This window comes from Eublepharis macularius, chromosome 13, assembly GCF_028583425.1.
Source record: "Eublepharis macularius isolate TG4126 chromosome 13, MPM_Emac_v1.0, whole genome shotgun sequence".
NCBI classification, from domain to species: domain Eukaryota; kingdom Metazoa; phylum Chordata; class Lepidosauria; order Squamata; family Eublepharidae; genus Eublepharis; species Eublepharis macularius.
In genome coordinates this window covers 66,039,144-66,066,272 of record NC_072802.1, presented here as the reverse complement: position 1 = coordinate 66,066,272, position 27,129 = coordinate 66,039,144, and the positions used below count along the sequence as shown (strand labels likewise).

Genomic DNA, 27,129 nt, shown 5'->3' with positions numbered 1-27,129 from the left:
CCAAGGTCCCCCAGCTGGTTTCAAGCGGAGGAGTGGGGAATCAAACCTGGCTCTCCAGATTAAGAGTCCTGCTGCTCTTAACCACTACACCAAACTGGCTTTTAATAAAGACATGGAGGCTTAGGGTCATGCCAAAAGGGCTTCATGGGCATGTTATAAATCCAATCAGCAAGCAAAAAGCTGCCCCACCGTTTCCAGGTATCCCCCATCTCGCCATCCATCTCTCTTTCACAACACAAGACAATGCAATGGTTAGAGTGTCCTACTAAATCAGACCAGGTTCAGATCTCCACCAGCCTTGAATTTTCACTGGGTGACTCTGGCATTCTCTCGGCCTAAACCTACCCCATAAGGCTGTTGTGAAGACACACTAGAGGAGGGGAGAACTATGTACATTACCCTGATCTTTTGGAAAGAAGGATGGGGAACAAAAATGGTAAGCCACGATATCCCTCTTCGCTTGGAATAGAGCCCCTGAATAAAAGATCTCACTAACAGTTTTGATCTTGGCTCCCAGTCATGCCCAACAAGAGGTAAAATGAAACAAAAATATTTACAGAGATAGAGACAGAGAAGGGGGGGGAGAGAACAGCACAGTTATTTAATTAGAAAAGAACGCAAAGCGAGCCACGTAAGAAACAGCAGCGAAGAAGGCCGGAGCTATATTTTTGCTAATGAACCTTGAATGTGTGTGAAACAGACCAGAAAATAAGATTTTATGGCCACGTTCACTCCTTCTGGTTCTCCGTTCCGCCAAAATCAATAGGAGACTCGGTGGTTGGCCGCTACATCAAACAGGCAGGGCACGAAGATACCCAAGGACACGCAAGCCCATTAAGGCAGCCGCTTTCAAACTGTGTCTTATGGTCATATAGGGCTGCCTTATTAACAGGTCAGACCACTAGTCTAGCTAGCTCAGCACTGTCTACTCTGACTGGCAGCTGCTCTCCAGGGTCCTGGGCAGAGACAGCCGCTGGAAGGGGGGCTTCATATGCTCCTCTACAGAGATAAAGAATCCCTGCACATATCAAAGCGAAGACAAGCTAAGGGAAGTTTAAAAGAGAACTACGGAACTTGTCAGGATAGAGGCTAGCCTTCCCGGGATAGAGGCTAGCCTCCCAGACATGCTTGTTTTAATTTTCATAAAACATGCGGGGGAGTTTTATTAATTTTTATTCTGTTATTTGATTCTCCAGCTGCAGTTTGAAGTGGTCCAACTCTGAAAGTCAAGCAGTAGGCCTCACTGAAAGCATGATACCAAAACCAAATGGATACCAAATGGAAGGGAATTCAGGAGCAGCGAGAGCAACTCAGTGGATTCATATTCTATAACACCAACAGTGCCCTTATATACTAGGTATATACTACACCTTTCTAGATAGAGAGCCAGTTTGGTGTAGTGGTTAAGAGCACGGGACTCTAATCTGGAGAGCTGGGTTTGATTCCCCACTCCTCCACTTGAAGCCAGCTGGGTGATGTTGGGTGAGTCACAGTTCTCTGGAGCTCTCTCAGCCCCACCCACCTCACAGGGTGATTGTTGTGGGGTAATAACATACTTTGTAAACCGCTCTGAGTGGGCATTAAGTTGTCCTGAAGGGCGGTATATAAATAGAATGTTGTTATTATTATTATTATAGATTAGTGTCCCAGAGCAGTGAACCACATCAGTGTTATTATTATCCCCCACAATATAGCTGGGGAGCTGGGGCTGAGAGGAGCGGCTTACTCAAGGCCACCTTCTGAGCTCATGGCAGTGGTGGAGGTCGAACCAGCAGAATGCTGATTCACGACCCAACCACTTAACCGCTATGCTACAGCAGCTCTCATAATAATTGTGCTTATATACCACTCCTTTAGATAGATAAGAGCCCCACTCAGAACAGTGAGCAAGGTTTGTGTTATTATTACTCCCACAATGTAACTGGGGAGCTGGGACTGAGAGGAGCAGCTTCCTCAACGCCACCTGCAGAGCTCATGGCAGTAGTGGGGATTTGAACCAGCAGAGTGCTGATTCACAGCCCAACTAAGTTAACCACTATGCTACAGCACAGCTTCCTACCTCAAATGAGGAGCTAAAGAGGAGCGGGAGGAATAGGGAAAGGAAGTCTAGGGAAAAAAGGACTAAAGTTGTAAACAGCAAGTAACATGGTTAACTAGTGTCTAGACTATATCACTTTGGGCTCACAATGCTCCTCAGATTGAAAAACAACATTCCCCACACACAGGGAACTAGCACATGAGGGAGACAGCTTGGACTAGGAACTTGACTTGCTACTTTTACATATGCGGGGAACAGGGTACAAGTTGAAATGCTATTTTTCTGCATGGAATTTTTCAAAAATCATAAAACCTAAGACGAGCCCTGCTGGAGCAGACCGGAGGTAATCTAGTCCAGCATGCTGTTTCACATTGCAGCCAGCCATTTACTCTGGAGTGCCAGTAACAGGGCACAGAGTCCGAGGCCTTCCCCTGATATTGCCTCCTGGCACTGATATTCAGAGGTTTACTGCCTTTTGAAGTGAAAGTTCTCTTTCGTCACTGTGGCTAGTAGCAACTGACAGACGTGTCCTCCATGAATCTTTTAAAGCGGTCTATGCCTGTGACCATCATCACCATATCCTCTGGCAGTGAATTCCACATCTTAATCACTCGTCGTGATTAATCACTGTGAAGCTGTTTCCGTGGAAGTCTGTGTGGTCTGTCTCAAGGCAGCTCTCACCCCAGTTTCCTGTTCCAGTGAGAATTAGGTCTCCAGGCGCAAACTTCCCCTTCAGAATGTCATCCTCAAAGAAGCCCCGTCAAGCTCCGGTAGCTTTTAGGAAGTTAGTTTAAACATCCCTTTTTCTCTTAAGCTTTGGAGGAATGGTTGAGTTAATACGCTGGTAGCATTTGCAGTCTTCAAAAGGTTTTACATATCTTATCACCCCAGCTCTTATGACAGGCCTGCTAAGGTAAGCCAGTATTATTCTTATCCCCCGCTAGCAGGCTCAGGCTGAGAGAATGGCTCGTCGAAGTCCACCTAGAGAGAATTCATGCGTAGATGAGATTTGAATGTACAATCTGCCGGATTGCACCTCATCCTCTTTGCCGTCCTGCTAGCCGTTCTTCCTCTGCTGCACAAATTACTTTACGGCAAAGGAAGAGGAAACCCACCACAACTTGCTAATTAGTCCCAAAATCCAAACCCTAATCATTTCACTGCTCTAATAGTCAAATGATTCATATATACATCACTAGCAACAAAGCTCATTGTAAAAAGTAATACAACAAGCTCTAGAAGCAGGACGTTGGGAGGGACGCAGGCAGTGGAGGTGGCCAGAAGGCCGCGTGGGGAGAGACCCCCCCCCAGCACTGCGCCTCCCCACTAGCTCCCTGGAACTGCAGCAGCTGCGGCGGCAGCAGGAATGCCACCCAGGAGGCTTCCCTGCTGGCTCTGTGGCCCCTCAGAGGCCTGACCCACCAACTCACTTTTTATCCTGGCGCAGGTGCACCACATGGCCCTCTGTGCATCTGTGCCAGGATAAAAAGTGAGTCGTCAACAAAACGGTTTGCCTTGTATGTCTTAGGATATGGTTCACAGTGGTAACCGATCAACAAATGCAAACCTCAATTCAATATTATAAAGTGTCTAAGTGTAAGGAGCAAGATATTAATAAATATATGAATAAATATATGAACCAGGAATTAAATACAAATACAAAACATCCAAACACTAACTACAATCCATACAAAGTGTGTATTAGATAAATAGCCTTCTGCTAGTAATCATCCTAGGTTGTACAATCTTCAGGTAAGTCCATGAACGTTTTAGGCGATTAGCCTTGTGTTGTAAAGTCCATAGACGTTTTAAGGGGATTGTCCTGTATTATTAATGATTTCCCATTTATATTTCTTTTCCAGGAGAAAAAATTCCAATAGCTCCACCCAACAAGTCGGCTTGCTCTCTTGTTTCGAGAAGCTTTATCAAGAACGGGCCGTATTTGATAACGTTCTGTCGAAAAGAGGCTGTTGAATTGCAACTGATAACGAAGCTCAAGACTATGCATCCACCTGGACTGAATCGAGACACTGACTGCCTGTCTCATTACCAGTGCTAATTTCTCCATTTCTGAATACCTCACCCTATTCAATCATGCCTGCCATTGTCATTCACCAGCTATTATCATGCGGCTTCTGCAATTACTCCACTCTCCAAGATATAAGGACAGATAGGCTCACATTCTAGTTGTGTCTGAAGAAGTGAGCTGTGGCTCACGAAAGCTCATGCCCTACCACAAATTTTGTTAGTCTTATAGGTGCTACTGGACTCTTGCTCTTTTCTACTGCCACAGACAGACTAACATGGCTACTCATCTTGATCATTCTCACAAAGGTGTATTTCCTAGTACAGATCATACAAAAATGCCATCTCGTAACAACCACCGTAGGCCAGTGGTAGTTTAACGGGGGGGGGGGGGTGTCACATGAGGCTGCCATCTACATTTCCTGTCCCCACCCTGGAGCTGGAGCAGTTGATCCTCTTTCCCCAGGTTTTAGAAACTCTATCGGCTTGGCATGCTGCATTTCAAGACACTAGGGGAATGATGGAGCTAAAGGTGAGAAGAGGATTACATACCAGTCCCCCAAATCCCCCCACTTGAGGTCGCTAACTTGCTTCATTGCAGAGCTGGCCCTGCTGAAAGCTCTCTAAGCTGAAGGTGACACAAAACACATCCAACAAGTAACAGCAACTAATAACGGACATCCAAGTTGCAAGACGCCTGCTCCTCTGCCTTTCCAAACTTACCTGCAATGCTTGCAAATATTTCGCTGAACCCAATCAGGATATATTGAGGGACCTGCCACCAGATTGACATGTCGGCGGCGTGATACAGCCCCGTCCCAATCTTCTGCTCGATCGTCTTGACCTTCACAATATTCAGCCTATTGCTTTCCAATATTCCTGGGAGGAAAAAAAAAGGCACATCAGTTGCCTCAGCTGGAGGAGAAATCAACAGGGGTACAGGTCCTAAGTCAGTGTGCTGTAGTTATATCGGCCTCTTTTTTGACAACCATTGTTTTTGCTTATTCTATAACTGTGAAATTGTGGGATCTGGTTTGTGTTGCAGGCTTCTTAAATTTCTGAAAGATTTCATAATCGCCAATTTATAAGGTTTCTAGTCCTCAGGGCAGTTTGGAAAACCTGTGGGCAGTTCAGGAAACCCTTACTAAGCAAAGTAAAGTGGACACGGTTGAGAAAGCGAGTGCATGCATAAAGGTGTGCATGCTTTGAAGATTCATAGCTCCTTTCCCTAGTCAATGACTGTTTCCTCCCTCTATGCCCCGCTTCCTTGCTCTCTCCTCTTTTAGCCCTACGCCTTTACTTCTGCCCAGAGCTTTTTTTCTGGGAAAAGAGCTGGTGGAACTCAGTGGGTTGCCCTCGGAGAAAATGGTCACATGGCTGGTGGTCCCGCCCCCTGATCTCTAGACAGAGGTGAGTTTAGATTGCCCTCCACGGAGGGCAATCTCAACTCCCCTCTGTCTGGAGATCAGGGAGCGGGGCCACCAGCCATGTGACTATTTTTAAGAGGTTCCGGAACTCCATTCCACCACTTTCCAGCTGAAAAAAACCCCCTGCTTCTGCCACAGTTTCTTTCCAGAAAGTTCCAAATCTTTCGAAAGCCAGAACGATGAAAAAATAAAAACCGCTAGAGAAAAACAAGCTGTAGGAGGGTTTTGGAAACACAATCTAAGTCAAGCGCAATGATGGGATTTTCTTTTGAGTGTGAACAAACACAGGCCATCTGCACAACTCCCTAGAATAAGCTCTGAAGCGCAGCCTGGCTCATCTTTCCCATGCTTTCCGAAAGACATATAAACAAGAGAGCATCTCTCGAGTCTCACAAAACCGTGGAATAATGAGGAAAAGTCCACAAATCTGGTCAGCAGCGGCCCTTGACTTCCTGCCCACAGCTCAATGAGTCGTGTCCCAGCTCTGCAAATTGGAGAGGGGTTGAGAGGCCATGTACTGCACCAGGAGCCAAAGATACCTTCTCCTAAGACGCCCAGGAAACACAAAGTGAGGGGTCCTCTCGTGCTTTATGGCAGGTTTTGGAGAGGCAGATAAACTCGCGTCATCTCGCCCTTCTCCGAAGCTCAGCGCAAAGTGACAGGCACCTGAACCTGCCACACATCCCCCTATGCATGCTGTAACAAAATGGTTACCAAGGATGAGATGAGTGCTGGTTGCAGTTGATCTGTCTTAAGAAAAGGGGAATGTTCCCCATGAGGTTTGGTGGGCTGTGGGGCCAGGGAGGGGCCTGCAGGAGTCTTGGTGTGGGACGCCCTTCTTCCTGGACTACAACTCCCAGCTGCCCCGGGGCCAAGAAAGTGCGGGAAAAAATAAGGGGTGGAGCCTGAATAGATAGACTCAGCGAATCCTGAGGGAAAAGAGTCGCCTTCTTGGTTGAAGAAGGAGAGGCTCCTGCTGCTGGGTGAAACCTGGTTGCCTAGGCCCTAAATGTGGAGGGCATGCTAGAGGACCTGGGGAGGAGTCAGTGGCAGTCCGAAATCATGCCTGGCTATTAAACCAAACCAAAAAAAAATCTACGGACACTGAAAAATTTAATTTTTATTCCACTCTCTCCGCAAGCGGGCTCAGAGCGGATAACATTATAAAATATACGATAAAATGTAGAATGAAATTTAGCAGCATAATATAATCATCAATAATAGCAAAATATTTTAAAACAGCCACACACTTATTGCACCCCCTACTCAGCCCAAATCGCCCGTGGGGCAGAGTGGCCAGTTATGGATGGATACAAGATTGGGGGGACATGTGCTCCCCGCCGTGGTAGGAGGTCAATACGGACAATTTGGGTGGCTCGCCCGCCTTGGTCACCATATGCCTGGCAGAACATCTGTGTCTTGCAGACCCGGTGGAAAGAAAACAAATCTGAACGAGCCTGGGTTGGCGCAGACAGAGAGTTCCACCAGGCTGGTGCCAGGGCTGAGAAAGCCTTGGCCCTGGTTAAGGCAAGGTGAACCTCCTTGAGGCTGGGGACCATCAGTAGGTGTTTGTCTACTGAATGAAGCAGCCTCCGCGAAACATATGGGGAGAGGTGGTCCCGCAGGCATGCTGGTCCCAGCTCACTTCTCCGTAACCACAGCTCAAGGATATCTTGGTACCAACTTTCGTCATGCTTGAAAGGTAGGTAACTTTCCCATTCCACCAGCTTCAACTCTGAGAGTCAGTTTGGTATAGTGGTTAAGAGCAGCGGGACTCTAATCTGGAGAACTGGGTTTGATTCCCCAGTTCTCCGCTTGAAGCCAGCTAGGTGACCTTGGGTCAGTCACGGCTCTCTCAGAGCTCTCTCAGCCTCACCCACCTCACAGGGTGATTGTTGTGCGGTTAATAACAACATAATTTGTAAACCGCTCTGAGTCGGTATTAAGTTGTTCTGAAGGGTGGTATGTAAATCGAATGTTGTTGTTATTATTCAGAATCTGGACAGCCTAACAATTCCTTATATAATCACACTTAAGGTAGAAAAGGGAATGTGCTTCAGGTCAAACTTGGAGCAGAAATTCTCAATGTATTCACCATGGTTAAGGCTTGTCATATCTGAATTAACTCTGATATCTTAGGTTTTTTTGGAAAAATAGATAACAACAACATTCGATTTATACTCTGCCCTTCAGGACAACTTAACAAGTTGCAGAGCGGTTTTCAAAGTATGTTATTATCCCCACAACAAAACACCCTGTGAGCGGGGTGGGGCAGAGAGAACTTCGAGAAGCTGTGACTGACCCAAGGTCACCTGCTGGCTTCAAGCGGAGAACTGGGGAATCAAACCCGGTTCTCCAGATTAGAGTCCCGCAGCTCTTAACCACTACACCAAACAAACAAACCCCGTGTCCTCCTGAAGAACTTGGGCTACCAATGGGACAAATACAGCAAGCATATTTAAAATAAGCTCTTGGAGACAAGATACTCAAGCTAGTTAGCCGAACTGTTCCAGTTGTTCCTTCTTTGCATTAAGAAAGAGAATGAATTAGGATCAATTCATTTTAGAAGAGGATTACCTGAATTAAGCAACCTCAGCTTAACTACAGCTTCTACTGTTCCCATGCAGAGAAACCGGGAGGGAGGGGGAAAGAGAAAGAAAAGCGCCATTTCAGGAAATCCAGTTCCTGGTGCTTCACGGTTTGAGTGTTATTGTATTCCCTTGTTAGCATCAAGGAGAATTACACAAATCCATACCTCGTGGATTAGCTCAGAGTTACTGATGCACATATACATTAATTCTGTATCAAGGCAAGAGAGCCCCCCCCCCAATGTTAGTGACTCACAGTACTTAGAGGGGGGAGTTCTCCCCGCCCCGTTGCTGGTCTTACGTAAACACTATGGTACAGTAAACTCGTAAGAGCCGGACTTAATCCTCTTTTCTTCCTATGAATCCTAAAAAACTCATTCAAAACAGGTTTGCAAACTATGCTGTGCGTTTCGGAAGCCACTTGATGTAGCGCTAAATTGCAGGTTGTTGTCGGAGGCTGGAGTGCAGCGATAAGATCCATCTCATCACAAGACGCACCACTGGTCTATCTAACCAGTACTGTCTACTTTAGTGGCTCCTCCACAGAATGCTTGGAGAATAGTAGATACGTGCACAACATTTTCAAGTGGGACGGATCTAACATTCCATGCCACTTGGAGCAGGGAAGCCTTGCGTAGCAGCAATCTGCTCTTCCAGGCGTGCTTCACGTGCAACAACAAATCGCTGTTGTTGTTGCATGAGGAAGCCGGAGAGGGGGGCATCCTCCGTCCTGCAAACTATCTCCTCCTTTCTCAAGGCAGATAAGGACACAGATTCACAACAAAGCACTGTTTGCTGTTTTGTCCGAACTGCAAGTTATGTTCCCTCCAAAATGAGATTTGAACTGGAGCGTAAGTCAACGTTTTGAGCGAATGACAAAGCGTAGCTTGCTTCCAATCTGAAAACTTTAATTATTGAAGAATCTGCAAGGGAAGAAAAGAGTGGCTAAATCAGATGATCTAAGTCAGTTTGTTCCCTTAACAACCAATCTGGGTTTGCCATTACAAGCAGCTCACACCTCTGTTAACACCCAGGTAGAGACATTGTCCCGAGACAGGGAGGAAGGACATACGGAATGCTTTGATGTTGCCCATGTGACAACTGATAGATGCAGAAGAATCCCAGAAACATTCCTATCTGCAAGAAACTACAGCCCTTAACACTGACTGTCTGAACAACGGAAGGGACAGGAGGTATCCTCTAAGGAGGCATATCCTACAATTGCAAGGTAGATGCCTGCTCATCGTTCTCGGAGCTGACAAGAAAACACAGCTCTCGCTTTGGACAGCAAAGTGACCTCTAATTTAAATCCTTATAGCGCAACCCGAAGGACACTTTCATGGGAGTAAGCCACATTGGCCAGGACTCCAAACAGAGCTGTTTAGAGAACTGCTCTCTTAAAAAGACAATGGGTTACAACTGAAGTATGAAATATTTCGGAAGCACTGGTCTAAGAAGGTGTTTTCGTCTGGGTGCTCGCAAAGGAAGAGGAAACGGGAGGGAGTTGCTTTTCTGGTCCCCGTGCAGCTGGCATTACAGACTGAGAAGTCTGTTCCTCTTTTGAACGCTGTGTCAGCCATGCGAAATAGGAAGCGTGACCCACTTGTGTTTCCTGTTCCCCTGGAAATCTGGTGGCCCATGCCCTCAGTGCCCGTTCCAGCTGGCATCAGTCAGAATTGGGGAGAGGAACACAGCTCCACTCTTCCCAACAGCCTAGCTCTCTGGGGCCGCTTGCCAACAGACACTGCCCCATCCAACATCAGTGGGCATTTTGCCAAGTGACTTGTTAAGAAAATATACCTAAGTATTAAAGATCAGCCCTTCTCAATCAGAGGAATGATTTATGGAGTCCAGCAGAACACATGAAGCTGCTTTGTCCGGAATCAGTCCATTTGTCTATCAAGGTCAGCATTGTCTACCCAGATTGCCATGTCTCCTACTACCTGACCCTTTTAGCTGGAGATGCCAGGGATTGAAACTGGGAACTTCTGCATACCAGGTGGATGCTCTACCACTGAGCCACAGTCCCTCTCCAGTGCTAATCACAGAGGCCCAACAGAGGTATCTCAGAAACTCACAAGAAGAATAAGAAGACAACAAGCTTTCCCGCAGATGCCCGCCAGACAATTGCACTCATTATGGATTGGATAACAGCTGTTGACAAGACCTGTGCTCCATAAATGTGTCTAGTTTTCTCTTGAAACAATCTAAGCTAGCGATCAGCGCTACATCTTGTAGTGGGGAACTCCTTACGTACATTTTTATCATGCCGTTCCTCCAAAAAGCTCAAAGAGGTGTATACACAGTCCTCCCTCGCCTTATCTTGAAGCTAGTGTGGGGTAGGCTAGGCTGAGTGTGTGTGAGTGGCCCAAGGTTACACAGCAAGTTTCAACAGCAGAGCGGGGATTTGAACCCGGGTCTCCCAGATCCCAGTCTGACACTGTAATTGATGCACCTCACCGGTTCTCGAGTGCCTTTACATTTTTCTTCAAGAGCAGCTCTCTACTCAAGAGACAGCGGAGAGCGCTTGTGCGACAGACTCAGCTTCAAATGCTGGGATTGCAGGATAGTTACGAGAGGAGGATGATTGACAGGTGTCTCCCCCCCCCTTGTGGCTAGCCTGAAATGGCAGTTGGTGATGGAACGTTGAGGGATTGACAGTTGGAGTAAACTGACGATTGAAGGGAAATGGAGTCTGGCTTCTGACCTGTAAAGAGCAGGTGCCCCTCTGGCTCCGTGCTGGGTGCTGCTAACAGCCACCCAGGTTCCAAGAAGCACTTAGAGGAGCCTGCTCAGCCAGAGAGTCCGCTGTGAGAGGAAAGAAGGGGAAGGTGTGCCCTTTAAGGAAAAATCATTACGTTCAGGAAACACTTGTAGTCCTTGGACTGAAGTGGGAAAGACAGCACTAACTTCTGCGTAGACACACAAGATCTGGTTATTGTAGTGTGCCAAGGAAGTGGGTAGAAAGGAGTCTCCCCTTCGGCACAGAAACAGGGTTATAGCTGGGGCATAACTAAACGCCTGCCCAGTGTCTAAAAAGGGTTTGACACAGTGGAGTACCCGAAAGTCTGGAGAAGAGAGGAAGTCATGCTGTCTGTATGTTAAAAGTGGAGCATTTGCGAAGGAGTGCCAACCTCTGAAAGAACTCACTTTAACATCTTTAAGTCTGGTAACACCAACATTTCTAATACAGGCCAGCAACTTAAGAAGCATACCAAGTGTTTTGTGCCTCACACCAGTGAAGTATTCTGTACAAAAACCTTTCCGTTATTTTAGTTTCAAACACCTGCCTACTTAATTTATCTACTTGTAAATAAACCTTCTGTTTCAGTTTGAATCTCCACAAGCCTTGTGTGCCAGTTTCTGCTTAAGAGAAGTGCAATCCCCTGATCTTTCCCCTACTTGGACTTGGCTGGGTAACCATACTACTTATATGTTACTGAAGGGTGGGACAAGAAAGAAAGTTGAAGCTCAATTTCAACCATGCTACTAAAGGCTTCCCAGCCCACTACACAACTTCATAGTAATAATAATAATATAACATTCGATATATATACCGCCCTTCAGGACAACTTAATGCCCACTCAGAGCAGTTTACAAAGTATGTCATTATTATCCCCACAACAATAATCACCCTGTGAGGTGGGTGGGGCTGAGAGAGCTCTGAGAGGGCTGTGACTAGCCCAAGGTCACCCAGCTGGCTTCAGGTGGAGGAGTGGGGAATCAAACCTGGCTCTCCAGATTAAGAGTCCTGCACTGTTAACCACTAGAGAGGAGAAGTTTTACCTCAGAGTAGAGGAAGGTCAGCACAAGTCTGGGTCAGACAAAGGTTTGTGACAGCCAGCTTTGCATTGTACAAGCCTGGGCGGTTCAGCCAGGGGTCTTTTTAGATAACCTTGGGCCAGTACCAGCCTCTCTAGGTTGGTGCTAGGATAAAGCCGGATAAAAATGTGAGATATTGACATCACAGCGATCATATTCAGTTTCATATGACATCCATCAGTTCTTTGTTAGCCTTGGGCTGAAGAGTGGCGAGTTGCCAAGCAAGATTGAAGATGTTTTGGACTACTTAAAGCTTACGGTTAAATTCTGGCTGTAATCGTTTCAAAAGTCTGAAAGCAAAGTTGATTTTCCAGCTGAGCAGCCTTCGATACCATTGCACAGAATTTACAATAAAAGCCCAGAAAAGTAAGCCCAGCCGACGTTCGTTAAATCTAATCAGCTGCATTCCCTCACAATTTATAAGATATTTAAAATAATCGAAGCTTTCTAATGGACGGCTCAGATTGCATTGAGAATGGTGGTCACTTAGCCGAGCAGGCTTAAAATTAAACACACGCCACCTGCCATGATGTGTTATCAGAAATAACCAAACTCATCTGATACCAATCTAGGGATATTACCAAGAAGTATATAAATATTCCAAAAACAAAAGAGGGGACAAAAGAGTGGGGGACCACAGATGCACATTAATCAATTTTTTAAAAAAGATTCCTAGATCAAGGTTGGAAACTGGGTCCCAGATCTAAAAAAAGTCAAAAATCATGGATCAGGCCACGTGAGCAAATATATTCTCCTTCGGAAAACATAAACCCAGGATGCGGAAGCTGTGGCTTTCGGTGAAATCCTAAGCAGAGTTACTCCAGCCTAAGCCCATTGATTTCAGGGGGCTTAGATTGGAGTAACTCTGCTTACTGCTTAAGGGCTCCTACAACTCTACGCCCAAAATGACGCAGCGATTTATACCTTCCCAAAAAAATCCGCAGAAATAGTCTTCTTTTAAGTTGCAATGACTTTGCAACAGGGACTTTGCTTGGCCACATATCAAAATGACCTTGTCCCTAATAAGGTAATTACCTCTCTCATCGAGAGAGGCCTTAATGGCCCTATAAAGTGTCCCTGTCCAAAATAGATGGGGAAGATTACAAGCCCCCAACATTAATTTATTAGACGCTATAATGCTTTATCAATACGTTCATTACGGCAGATAGTAGATGAAGGTTTGTGCAGCTTGTGAAACACTGCCGAGAGCTGCGGCTGGCAGTGTTCAGCATGAGGAAGTTAGTCCCGAAAACAGATCTTTTGTAGATCTTACAAGATACCACCTGCCCCACCGCACCCCATGTACTACAAGAGGGAATGAAGCAGACAAGTATTCCTCTACATGCCTGGACCCAGCTCTAGCTGATTATCCTACTCCCTCCCAACATCCATCAATATGGGTCTTTAGGAAAGGCAGGGGGAAGCAGTCAGGTACCCCTCGATCATGGCCAGCTCCAACTCCACTTGAGAGCCCCTCCACCCAGCTTTTGACTGCCACCAAAGAGGCCGGCAGATAAAGAGCAAATGCCACCAGCTGAAAGTTACCTCCCCAAGGAACCATGTTATTGAATTATACTGAGTATTGCTTTTTTCAATTCCCACAAGAGCCACGTTAGAGAAGATCAAAGCTGAGAGGCAGAAGAACAGCTGGAGAGACTTGGAAAGAAGTGGAATCCAAGAGCTTCAAGAGTTCACTTACTATGAAAATGTTTTAATGCTATGCATTTCTATAGCATTTGAGTGTTTGAAGTGCCTTATTTATTTATTTATTTATTTCAAATTTCTATTCTGCCCTCCCCGCGAGTGAGCTCAGGGCAGATAACAACATATTAAAAATACAATTAAAAATTCATGTTCATTAAAAACAACACATTGAAAACAGGATGGTGGACAGCCTTCACAGGGAGGGTTAAGATTTATATACCCCTTTTTTCCAGGCCAGCGGAGGCCCAGCCTCAGCCATATGCCTGGCGGAACAACTCTGTCTTGCAGGCCCGGCAAAAAGATAGTAGGTCCTGCTGGGCCCTGATTTCAGCAGACAGAGCATTCCACCAGGTGGGAGCCAGGACCGAAAAGGCCCTGGCTCTAGTCGAGGCTAGGCGGGCCTCCTTGGGGCCAGGGACCACCAACAGCTGTTTGTCCCCTGATCGGAGTGTCCTCCGGGGAATATATGGAGAGAGATGGTCCCATAGATACGCTGGTCCCAGTCCGCACAGGGCCTTATAGGTCAATACCAGAACCTTGAATCTAATCTGGTACTCCACTGGCAACCAATGCAGCTCACGTAAGAACAGTGTTATATGTGCCTTATTTGGCACTCTCATAATAACACGCGCCGCTGCATTTTGTACCAGCTGTAATCTCCGGGTCAGGCTCAAGGGCAGCCCCGCGTAGAGCGAGTTACAGTAATCTAGCCTAGAGATGACCATTGCTTGGATCACTGTAGTTAAGTCATGGCTTAAGTCATGTAACAATCGCAGTTAAGTCATGTAACAATCGCAGTAATACTCTCAAACAGCCCCATAAGGTAGGCCAATATTGTTATTGCTTGCAGGAAGACAGAGAGATTAGGAGCTTGCCTAAGACCACCTAGGGAATTCGTGACAAAGGGAATTCAAACTGGAGACTCTCATAAACATTATTTATCTTGTGGTGATTACAGACGTATGCATAAATCAAAATAGGCAAGACTCAAAACTAAATTCTCAGGATTTGGTGGGCATTTAGTGTAGAGAATCATCAAGCACGGCCTCTTAGCCACAGCAGAAAGAGAAATGTAGATCTGGACAGAACAAAATCTCAAGCGCTCGTCTGATCAGCTTCTCCCTTCTTTTTTTAAAGATTAAAATTGGAAACGTGTTTCATTGTTATCTGAACATTCTGATCGGCTTCTCGGATAACAGGTATTCACCCTCTCACAACTGGTCAGCCCAGAATAATGCCACTCGTCTGGATTTCCCATTTTTCTAATTGTTTAGGGGTGGGATTGTGCTTTCAGAGCTATGGGAATTCTTCAGATGGTCTAACATCTGTCAGTTCTAATGCTGGTCACATTAAGGGATTCTGGTGCATCTATGAGATGACAATACTGCCCGCAAAGTGATGGTGCTGGAGTCAATACTTTATGGGATCTGTCCTGTCCCAAGATAAAGAAAAGATACAACAATATGGCAGTTCAATTCCCTAAGACAAACTTGAATCCAGGGGTCCCAATTTTTTTTTAGTCTTTTGGAATTCAGATATGTTGTGGTGGGCTCAGCCACAAAATGGCTGCCGTGGGAGGCAGAGCCAGCCACAAAATGGCTGCCTTGGCTTACCTTCAGTCACCCAGTGAAGATTTTTGTGCTGCAGTGACAGTGGCCACCAACATAACCAATCAAAATTTCCAATGGCTAATCATAAGCCTTGCTGGGCTTTTGACCACTTAGCCCCACCCACTTTCTAAAAACACTTGGCAGGTGCCAGGAAAAGTGTTGGCAGCCACCTTGGTGCCCATGGGCACCATGTTGGGGACCCCTGCTTTTAGCCTGCCTTGTTGCCTTCTAACAGAGCCCAGAAAATTGCTAGGCTGAATAACACTCTAATATTTCTCCGATGCTCCAAGCACCCCTCTACAGTCAGAACAGACCAGTTGAAAAGCTTCACTCTGATGTTCTTCCCCCTTCTTACCTGCGGCGAACGCAGAGCACATCACAAAAAACATTCCGACTGCAATTCTCTTTAGAGACGAAGGAAGCAGCCCATTCCTCTTCAGAATGGGGTCAACCACTTTATCTTTCAAAGGTATTAGGATGAGAATAAGCACTGCATCAAACATGGTCAGCCATGCTGCTGGGAACTGGGAAAAAGAGAGGAAGGGCATGTTGAGCCATATTGCGTTCATAAGGTTGATTTGCATTTCTTCTTTTAAGAAAAGACCGGGGGGGGGGGGGGGGGGTTGCCCCCATATAGTACTGAAAAACATCAAGTGCATTCGACACCAAGCCGCTAAGAAACTACAATGTGTTCTAGGATTACATTCTCTCAAGAGTGAAACATAGTGTTTTGATTCAGAAGTTCCAATTTCTGCCATGGTTTCTCCCTGCTCAGAACAAAACTACAGCTGTCTCGACACCCATCCCCTGTGCCAATGAAATCTGATAGCAGTATTACTGTTTAAATAATCTTTTTTATCGTGCCAGTTGTGGTTCAGTTGTACATGTGAAGATCTGAACACAGGTCTTTGGTGTTTCATGTTGCCAGCTCCAAATTGGGAAAATCCTGGAGATTTGGGGGGGTGGGGTCTGGAGAGGGTGGGGTCTGGGAGGGGAGAGGTTTCAGCAGGATATAATGCCATAGAGTCCACCCTCAAAAGCAGCCATTATCTCTAGGGGAAATGATCGCTGTTGGCTGGAGATCAGTTGTAATTCCAGGTCTCCAGACATCATCTGGAGGCTGGTAATCCTATGCTTGGTCTTAAATTATTTGCCATATTTCCTTCCTCCCTAATCCAAAAAAACCCTCAGGATTTTGTAAAAATATCTACCACCCATTTAGTAAAAAAATGCCTTCCAAAGTGCCCCTTCAGAATCAAAAGGCAATAGAAATTGCCTTTTGAACATAAATAAGATGAAATAGCATAGTAATAATGGAATGAGGAGTTTTTCCTTTTTGATTATTAATTTTTTATTACTAAGTATGGGGAAGGAGGTGGGAGGTGCTAAGTATGCGTAGTATATAGTAGTTTAAACAGTAAATAAACTGTTAAGTGGGACTTAACAGTTGCAATTTCTATTGCTATGTGGATAAATGTTGAAAAAGATTTTTGTGCACTCGGTATTCTAAGAACCCCTGTAGCAAAACTCTGATTAAGATATGTAATAACTCTTGTAGTGCAAAATCTTACTGTTCCCTTGACCCTGTTATCCGCCCCCTTCTTCTTTCTGTACCCCTCTTTGTTCTGAAAAATAAAATAAATAAAGGCAATAGAAATGATAACTGCAATTCAGTAAAATGTTGGTTGAAGAGGGGATTCTCAGCTCATTTCTTCCACTCCTCCAGAGTTGGAAGAACCGGCGGGGAGGGGGCTTTCAGCTGTGGGTCCAGAGATGAGTGTGGGGTTCCTAGCTGCTTCCTGCCCCCCCCCCCCGATAGCCTCATGCAACCTCACCGAGAATGAATCAAAACCTTCCCTCCTGCCTTCAAGTAAGAAACGAGACACCTTTTCAGGTTTCATTTTAACAACTGAAGTGTCAGGCATTCCAAATCAATTTCTGAAAGTGCCAAAAAACCAAAAAGATTCCCCCCCCACCCCGTAAAGTAGAGAGAAGGATAATAACAGTAGCATCTATTCCATTGGGGTGAGGGGGAAGGGAAACCAGTTGTGAAGGGAAGGAGGAGGGGGGCAATTAAGGTTCATCGTGAGATGTGTTTGCTTTGCTTATCTTGAAATCTCGTTAATAGAACATGATGGTTATGCCAGAGGCTTAGAAGCCATTAAGCTCTATTAATCACGGAAACACCTGTCCGCTAAATGATGGATTATGCCACTCATTTCCAATAAACAAAGCCCTGCGAAATTATGGGAATAAATACGCACAAAGATGGCTTTTTAACAGCTAATATTGGAAGCACATGTGACAGAAAGCAACTGAAGGTCAATTACGTATTCCCCAGCACTCCCGCTTGGCTTGGAAACCACGCGAGCCTGAAATGATTCCGCTTAACTGCTTCATGGAGCTACAAAGCCTGTCTCTCACATTGCCACTTAAATCATCGATATATACTATAAGAGGCCCTGATCTGCAGATACTTAAATCTGCAGATTGGGTTATGTAGAGAGATCTTTCTACACACTTGGAAGAACAGACTTGGGTTTGCAAAAACATGCAAACCTTTTTAAAGTTATTGGCAGGGGGGAGCAGTAGCCCAGACCACTACATCAACCAGGCTTGTGGAGATGGGAGAGCTGAGCGTGAACAAGTTAGGGGAATCTTGCAGGTCCCCCCCTTGCTCCTTCTAATAGTAAGATGGCTGGCCTCCGTTACGATCATGAAAGTCTAAAGACTGTCTCGTCTGCCCACAGATAGGATTTTAATTTACCCAATACCTTAAAAATGGTCTGAGTATATTCAAGGGATTTGAAATGTTCAGAACAGCGGAGAATCGGCTAAAGAGGGGGGGAAGGGAGGGAGGAAAACAGCCAGCTCAGACCCTTGAGAACTTATTAGATTCTTGAGGGAGAGACTTGGGGGGGGGGGGGGGCGGGCTGGGATATGATTTCCAAATTAGCCTCCCTACCCTTGATTAACCAAAAGCTCCCAGTTTTATTATCTATTTGGAATTAGAAAGTAGAAGGGGAAAAATAGAGAGAAGTGGATCAAGAACGAGAAGTTGTATACACGTGCAAAAATTCTATAGGGAAGCAGAAGCAGCACACACACACACCACTGCCACAGGCAACAGCTGTTCGTGTATGCGTTAAAAAGTGCCACAAGCACAGCACCACAAAAACAAGAAAGAAAACCCCGTACAAAAACCTAACAGGTGCAGGAGAGGTAAAATCTTTATTCCAATGGGTAGATCCCATGCAAAAAACAAGCCAAATCTTGTTTAGACGTACCACGCGCACAGGTGCAAACGGTGGATAAAAATGACAGCTAGCGGACTGCGTTAGCAGAAGAGGATCTAATTGCTCAAAACACGTTGCATTCAACATACTGGAATAAAGCATGCCAGACCTGTTGGCAGTTCTGCTTTGTTTTGCTTGTGACCGAAAGCAACATTTCTGCCTCGCATAAATGTGGGTGTGAGCATGGGCCGCTTCAACGCATTCGCATTTGGGGGTTCTTGCGGTTCCTCCCCTCTCTCCCCGTTCAGCTTTCAGAACCCAGCTGGAAGCCCCTTATTATTTGACCAAAGTCCACCAAAACAAGGATTCCCTGGACAAGTAGCAGTTTTAACTATTTTAAAATTTCACTGCGGTATGAAGGCTGCTTATTCCCTAGCCCTGAAGTAGAGTAAAACCCCTCTGCAGGAATTACCAGCGTCTCCTAACAAGGAGAACCAGCAGGCTGCTCCCCTGCCAGCGCTTTCTAATAGTTGCTCTTGTTTTATTTCTACTTTGCTTTAATTATTTTAAACAAATTAATCATAATTTGACCCTGGGGAGCTAATGAAAAAAGAAAAAGAAATATATAGTATTTCAACAGGCCTGTAAGAATGATTTTCGCTATGCTGCAGTAAGGGAAGAGGTTGAGAATGGGTTGCCTAATAATGCAAGCGTAAAGACAATTTCCCACTTTCCCTTTGCGTTATTCAGAGATGTTTATAAACTGACCTGATGCTGTTGACCAGCTATCCTTCCACTGCATATTTATTTATTTATTTATTTAACTTATATCCTGCCTTTCCCTTCTAATGAGCTCAAGGCTCTCTCTCTCTCTCTTCTCCATTTTTATCTCACAGCAACCCTGTGAGGTAGGTTCGGTTCAGAGATGGAGAGGAAGAAACTGCTTCGTGGTCACCCGTGAAGCTTCATGGTAGAATAAGAATTTGAATCTAGGACTGCCCAGCCCTAGCAATACATTTTAACCACAAGCCACCAGCTCACGCTTGTTTACGGCTGACATCTCTTTTGGTCTAATGAAGTTCGTATTTCAAATACCCTTGATCGTCATTAGATCAGTCAATGATCAGTCAACCTATCAACCAGCTGCAAATTCTGAAATCTAACCACTAACTTTTAATTACACTGACCTGGTGAGCAGGGCTTTTTTCCTGGGGAATGAGGTGGTGGAACTCAGTGGTGGAACTCAAGACCGCACAATGACGTCACTTTGGGTCAGCTGGAACAAGGGGGGGAGTTATTGAAAGTTTAAATCACCCTCAGCGAAAATGATCACATGGCTGATGGCCCCGCCCCATGATCTCCAGACAGAGGAGAGGTTAAAATGCCCTCTAAACTCCCCTCTGTCTGGAGATCAGGGGGTGGGGCCACCAGCCATGTGACCATTTTTAAGAGATGCTGGAACTCCGTTCCACTACGTTCCCGCTGAAAATAAGCCCTGCTGGTGAGTATTTGGCACATTTCACTTTCAATTCTTGCATGTTATATAAAACTTATTGCGGTTTTCATTGCTAAAAATCCTGGGGACATATTGACGAGAGAGAGACCGAGAAAAAGAAAGAGAAATAGATAGCCAAGAAGCAGTTACCACGCTGGGTTGCAGAAGTGTCATTGAAATTATCAATTGGAGAGTTGGGATTATTGCTGTGTTATCTTGGCTTCAAATTCAGAAGGCTTTTAGTAAACACATCAAGTGAAGGTGAGCAACCTTTTTTTTCTATGGCGGCACATCAAAGCTGGATGAAAAGAGTCCATATTTCAAGAATGGCATAAGAGAGCACTTTCATCTTAGAAAGAAACTAATAACAGTCTTCGCTGGTTGCTTTAAACATTTTTATATTTTCTGTGGGTGCTTTTTTAAAAAAAAAAAGTGATTCTACCTCTCCAAGAGATAAAACTGGAGGTAATTTTTCTAGCACGCATACGTTTGAAACAAAAATGTTATTGAGAAATTTTCTTATATTTATTTCAGCTGGCTTAACCAATTAACGTCCAAGCCACTGAGGAAGCCCTCAATTGCATTCAGTGTCAGAGTCCTAGAAGAAACAGCATTCTAGTAGTTAGAAAGGACGCAGGTTTGGAATTTACAGCACAGGCAAGACCGTGGTCCAAAGAAAAGCACTCCTGTCGGTAAGTCTTTTTCATTGTCCCTTATAAATCGCTCCATCTCCCGCTCAGATCTAATGCGCTTTTTGGCACCTCCAAATTCAAAGGACAAACCTTCTGGAAGCTCCCATCTGTACCTGATTTTCATGTCCTTCAACATCTGGATTAGCGCTTTATATTTTTTCCGATCTAGTAACACTGATCTGGGTATTTTGAATTATGAATATGGAGTGTAAAGTATTATCTTGGAATGTAAATGGACTAAACTCACCGAATAAGAGAAAAAATATTTTTCACTGGCTATTAAAACAAAAATGTGATATTGTTTGCAAGAGACTCATATTCGAAAACAGGATGTAAAATATTTAAAACTGGGAAAATTGGGCAAGGACTTTGTAGCGGCCTCAAGTAAGAAAAAAAGAGGAGTGGTGTTGTATGTAAAAGAGGAGCTACAACCAAAATTCATAATGAAAGATGTGGAAGCCAGATTTGTAGCAGTGGAATGTACTTGGAACTTAAAGAGAGTGTTGGTAGTCGGAATCTATGCACCTAACGGTGCAAAAGAGAGCTTCTTTGAAGATTTGAGGAAGCATTTAGACGATCTTTCATATGATCAGATAATTCTTGCTGGAGACTTCAATGGAGTGACAGACTTGGAACTGGATAAAAAGACTACAATGGCACAAAAGAAAAGAGGACTATTACCAAAGCTCTTTTTTGAGTTGATTCAACAAGAGACTCTTGAAGATGTATGGAGGAGAGAATATCCTAAAAGTAGACAGTTTACTTTTTATTCTGCAAGGCACTCCACACTATCAAGAATTGACATGATCTGGGCCTCAAAAGATTTGGCGTTATGGACTAAGGATGTAGAAATAATGCCGATGGTAGGCTCAGATCACAACCCAATTATGTGGAAATTAGGGAAAAGGAGAAAAAGGAAAGCATGGAGAATAAATGAGGACTTGCTACAGGAAAAAGAGAATATGGAAATATTGAGAAGAGAGACAAAGTTTTTCATACAATACAACGTGAATAAAGAAGTACCAACTGATAAAGTTTGGGATGCTTATAAGGCGGTTATAAGGGGCATACTAATGGACTTAAATGGTAGAGCAAGAAAGAAGAAAGAGGAGAAGAGACAAGAGATTGAGGAGAAAATAAAAGCTAAGGAAACACAGTTAAAAAAGAGACCAGGGAAAAAGAAATTATATCAGGAAATTAAAATATTGCAAGAACAGCTAACAGCAATGAGTAACAAAGAATTGGAGTGGAATCTTAAAAGGCTGAATCAGAAAGCGTTTGAGGGTGCAAATAAACCTGGGAAGTACCTGGCATGGCAACTGAAGAAGAGAAGGGAAAAGAAAACAATAAACAGAATTTGTGAAGATGACAAAACGTATCTGGAACAGACTACCATTAGTAGAGCCTTTTATAAATTCTACGCTAAATTGTACAACAAGAGAGAAGTAAATAAAGACTCAATAGCGTCATATCTGGAGAAAATGACACTTCCAGAAATTTCGGACGCTTGGAGAAGTAAATTGAACAGTGAGGTAACGGATGAGGAAATAAGTAAGGCAATACAATCTGCAAATCTAGGAAAGGCGCCAGGGCCAGATGGACTTACAGCTAAATTTTATAAGACTATGGCCAATGAGCTGGCACCATTCCTAAAGGAGGTGATCAATGGAGTTCTAAGGGACCAAAGGATCCCAGACACTTGGTCTGAAGCGAACATATCATTGATCCCAAAAGAGGGCCAAGATTTGACAAATGTGAAAAATTACATACCTATATCGTTACTTAACAATGACTATAAAATTTTTGCGAAGATACTGGCGGAGAGACTGAAGGGGTGGCTTTCGGAAGTTATAGAGGAGGAACAAGCAGGCTTTCTGCCAGACAGACAAATAAGAGACAATTTAAGGACAGTGATTGATGCTATTGAATATTATGATAAGCGTTGTGATAAAGAGGTTGGTTTCTTCTTTGTGGACGCTGAAAAGGCATTTGACAATTTAAACTGGGACTTTATGTTTGCCACTATGGAAAAGCTACAATTAGGAGAAAGATTCATCAGAGCAATTAAGGAAATTTACAGAGACCAGACTGCAGCAATTGTGGTGAACGATGAACTGACTAAGAAACTGATTATAAGTAAAGGAACAAGACAAGGTTGCCCGTTGTCTCCACTGTTGTTCATTTTAGTATTGGAGATCCTGATGATACAAATACGACAGGACGAGGAAATTCGAGGAATAAAAATAAAGGACTATTCATACAAGGTCAGAGCATTTGCGGACGATATAATGTTAATTGTAGAGGACCCATTGGAGAACATGCCAAAAGTGATAGACAAGATCAAGGAGTTTGGAGACTTGGCAGGTTTCTACATTAACAAAAAGAAGTCAAAGATATTATGTAAAAATATGACTAAGCAGAAACAACAATTGTTAATGGAAACAACGGACTGTGAAGTAACAAGTAAGGTGAAATACTTGGGAATTGAACTGACTGCTAAGAATATTGATTTATTCAAGAATAATTATGAAAAACTATGGACTCAGATAGAGAGAGACTTGATTAAATGGAATAGGCTCAATCTGTCATGGTTGGGTAGGATTGCAGCAGTTAAAATGAATGTGTTACCAAGAGTGATGTTTTTGCTACAGACAATACCAATCATCAGAGACTCTAAACAATTTGAAAAATGGCAGAGGAAAATTTCAGACTTTGTATGGGCAGGCAAGAAGCCTCGAGTGAAAATGAAAGTTTTACAAGATGCAAGGGAAAGAGGCGGAATGCAACTGCCCAATCTGAGACTTTACCACGATGCAATCTGCCTAGTTTGGTTGAAAGAGTGGATGACACTAAGGAACAAGAAATTACTAGCCCTAGAGGGATACAAGAAAATATTTGGATGGCATGCATACCTATGGTACGACAAAGTAAAGGTCAACTCGATGTTCCTGCACCATTTTTTACGGAGAAGTCTATACACAATCTGGAAGAAGTATAGAAATTATCTACAAGAAGGAACTCCTTGGTGGGTGGTTCCATATGAGGTGATAGACCCGAGAGCTGTTGACAACGAACGACAATGTTTAACTTATAAAGAAATAACTAAAACTGAAGCAGCTAAACTTAAAATAAAGACGCAAGAGGAACTATCACCTAACTACGATTGGTTCCAGTATAGACAGGTTAGAGACTTGTATAACTCGGACTCTGTAAAGGGAGGTATACGAACAGAGAATTCGGAACTAGAGCAGACCCTTCTTAAAGAGGACAAGAAAAGAATATCCAAGGTATACCAGGTACTGTTGAAATGGTATACCGAGGATGAGACAGTTAAAACACAAATGGTGAAATGGGCTATAAATTTTAATAAAGAAATAACAATGGAGGCATGGGAATACTTGTGGAAGACTACAATGAAGACAACGACATGTACAAATATCAAAGAGAACATCTACAAAATGATCTATCGTTGGTACATGACACCAAAGAAGATTGCGCTAGGGAATTTGAACACTTCTAATAAATGCTGGAAATGTAGGAAGCATGAGGGCTCCCTCTATCATATGTGGTGGTCGTGTGAGGTAGCTAGGCAGTACTGGGGGGTAATAATAAGAGAAATGAGTGAAATTCTACAATTTCAAATCAATAAGAACCCAGAACTCCTGCTACTGAACTTGGGAATGGAGGAAATTCCAGCTCATCACAGGACATTGATATTTTACATGACGGCAGCAGCTAGACTTTTGTATGCGCAAAAATGGAAAGTACAAGAAGTGCCAACTATCGAAGATTGGATCTACAAATTGCTGTATATGGCGGAAATGGACAAGATGACAAGAAAACTGAGAAATCTGGACTCAGGGCAGTTTAACACAGACTGGGAGAAGCTGAAACAATATCTGGAGAAGAAATGGGAGGTGGGAGGAAAACTGTGGCAGTTTGAGAACTACTGAAGTATAATAAAATGTAGAGGGGGGTGACTTTACCGGGGGGGAGAAGAGATAAATGTGAATTTATAAGCAGTTAGATTAACAGATTGACATATATATAGATATATATAGGTTAACAAACAGAATATTGATAGAAAATAATTAACTATAAGGATTAAAGTGAAGGATTGAGTAACCAATAATATTTTCTTTCTTTGACAAGATTTGTACAATGCACCAAACTGAATGTCTGAAGGTATAGACGAGTCAAATTGATTGACTATGTGATGAGAGCTACAGAGAATTATTATAAAAAGACAGAATGAGTAATATATAGAGAATAAGTCAAATTGTTTGATTTAAATGAATGTAAGATTTATATGGTTTATGATATATAGAAATACTTAAAAAATGGAAAATGGGACAAATTGTTTATTTAAGATGGAAACAAAGACTTACAGTTTGGGTATATAATATTAAAAATAGTTAAGATGTACTGCTTAGAATAATGGAAAATATATATTTGTTTTAGATAGAGGAATCTAATAGAAGTAAGGGAAAAGGGACAAAGGGTTGGAAAACTGTTGGAAGTCAAAAAAGGGGGGGAAAGGGAGGGGGTTAGAAATTGAAAATTGGGGAAAATTGAATGTAAATGTAAAAATAATGGACTCTAACCCAATAAAAAATTTTTCAAAAAAAAAAAGAAAAGCACTCCTGTCATACAACATGTAATTAGCCTGTGGAACTCAGTGCCACCTAATGTAGCGAGCGTCATTCGTTTGGAAGGTTTTAAAAGAAGACCAGATAAATTCACAAAGGAGAGGTCCAAGAATGGCCATTAGCCATGATGACTAAATAGAGCCTTCTTATTCAGGGGCAGTGTACCTCTGAATGACAGTTGCCAGGGAGGGGGCAATGCCAGAGGCACACACTGGCCTGTCTGCCCATGCTTGTGGCCTTCCACAAGCTCATGGAAGGAAACAGGATGCTAAAATGGATGGACTTTTGGTCCAAGTCAGTAGTACTTTTTCTTTTCACAGCCATAAGGACTAGAAATTTGCCTTAAGAGAAAGCTGATATTCTTTGCTATCAGGATGCTGTGCCCAGCGACACATTCTGCACTTTTTCTGAGTTCTTGAGGAACTGAAAATCCATCCAGGATATGCAAGTTGAATCTCCAAGCCATAAAGTAGGAGGAGCACAAGAAGGCCACCTCCACCCATTTCAACCTTCCTAGGATTTGAGCACTGCTGGAGAACGTGCATTAATCAGTGTTCGAGTGCTGGACCCTTCTTGGCTGTTGCTCCCAAACTGCAAACTGTACTAACCAACATATGTTTGGCACGCTCTCTCTCCTGGCTTCCCAGAGAAATATGAGGGACAATCTGTTCTTGAAGGCTTTTGACACATGGCAAGGATTCGTTTTTGCTGATTCCTGCAGCCCCTAATCTCATCTGATCATATAGTGGGCCTGATACAGCGGTTGTATTGTTTTATTTGTTGTTTTTTATGTTGCTGACTTACTGCTGTTTTGCTGTTGCTATTTCCCATCGTCTGAGTACTTTAGAACTGTAAACCAGCTTGGGTGTTTTGTTTTGTTTTTAACAAACTAATACTAGTAGATCTTGCCCTTGACGGCATCTGATAGCTAAGAGGCCAAGTGTCCATTTGCCAGACAGGTGGATGCCATTTTTCTTCCCATTTTAATTATGAGCTTCCAGAACCATGTGGTAGTCTGCTAGCAGAAGGGAAAGAATATCAAAGTCAGACAACCCTTGGGTCCAATCCAGCAGGGCATTTAATATAATAAGCAAAAATAGCTCAATAACTAGAACAGTAACAGTAAAACAAAGGGTATAAAATCAGTATAAAAATCAGACATAAAAGCATAAAAATGGGGAGAGAACAGGGCAAGGTAATAAAATTCAGTAAAAAGCCTGGCAAACAAAAGTGTTGGCCTGGTACCTAAAACCAGTAATGGTGGTGCCAGGAAAATGGGGGGGGGGCGGTTCCACAGGTAGGTTGCTGCCAAAGAGAAGGCTCCCATCTCTAATCGCCCTGCTTTGGTGGGAAGAACAAAACCTAAGATGAAGATCTTTACTGACAAGCTGGATGTTTTACGACTCTACAAAATAGTAGAGTCCAGTAGCACCTTTAAGACTAACCAACTTTATTGTAGCATAAGCTTTCGAGAGCGACAACTCTCTTCGTCAGATGCAACAAGAGTCCAGTAGCACCTTTAAGGCTAACCAACTTTATTGTAGCATAAGCTTTTGAGAGCCACCGCTCTCTTCGTCAGATGCAACAAGAGTCCAGTAGCACCTTTAAGGCTAACCAACTTTATTGTAGCATAAGCTTTTGAGAGCCACCGCTCTCTTCGTCAGATGCAACAAGAGTCCAGTAGCACCTTTAAGACTAACCAACTTTATTGTAGCATAAGCTTTCGAGAGCGACAACTCTCTTCGTCAGATCTGATGAAGAGAGCTGTCTCTCTCGAAAGCTTATGCTACAATAAAGTTGGTTAGTCTTAAAAGTGCTACTGGGCTCTTTACTCTTTTGCTAT

General features: G+C 43.7%; 1 protein-coding gene across 1 annotated transcript in view; it reads right to left on the bottom strand.

Moving 5' to 3' along the window:
• The window catches only part of SLC15A4 (solute carrier family 15 member 4), a 72,770-nt gene that overhangs the window by 14,989 nt on the left and 30,652 nt on the right, over positions 1–27,129 (bottom strand). The window contains exons 5-6 of the mRNA XM_054996954.1: positions 15,570–15,738; positions 4,787–4,942 (exon numbers count right to left, since the gene is read on the bottom strand). Of these exons, the coding sequence (XP_054852929.1) occupies positions 4,787–4,942; positions 15,570–15,738 (325 nt within the window). The remainder of the gene's footprint in view (positions 1–4,786; positions 4,943–15,569; positions 15,739–27,129) is intronic.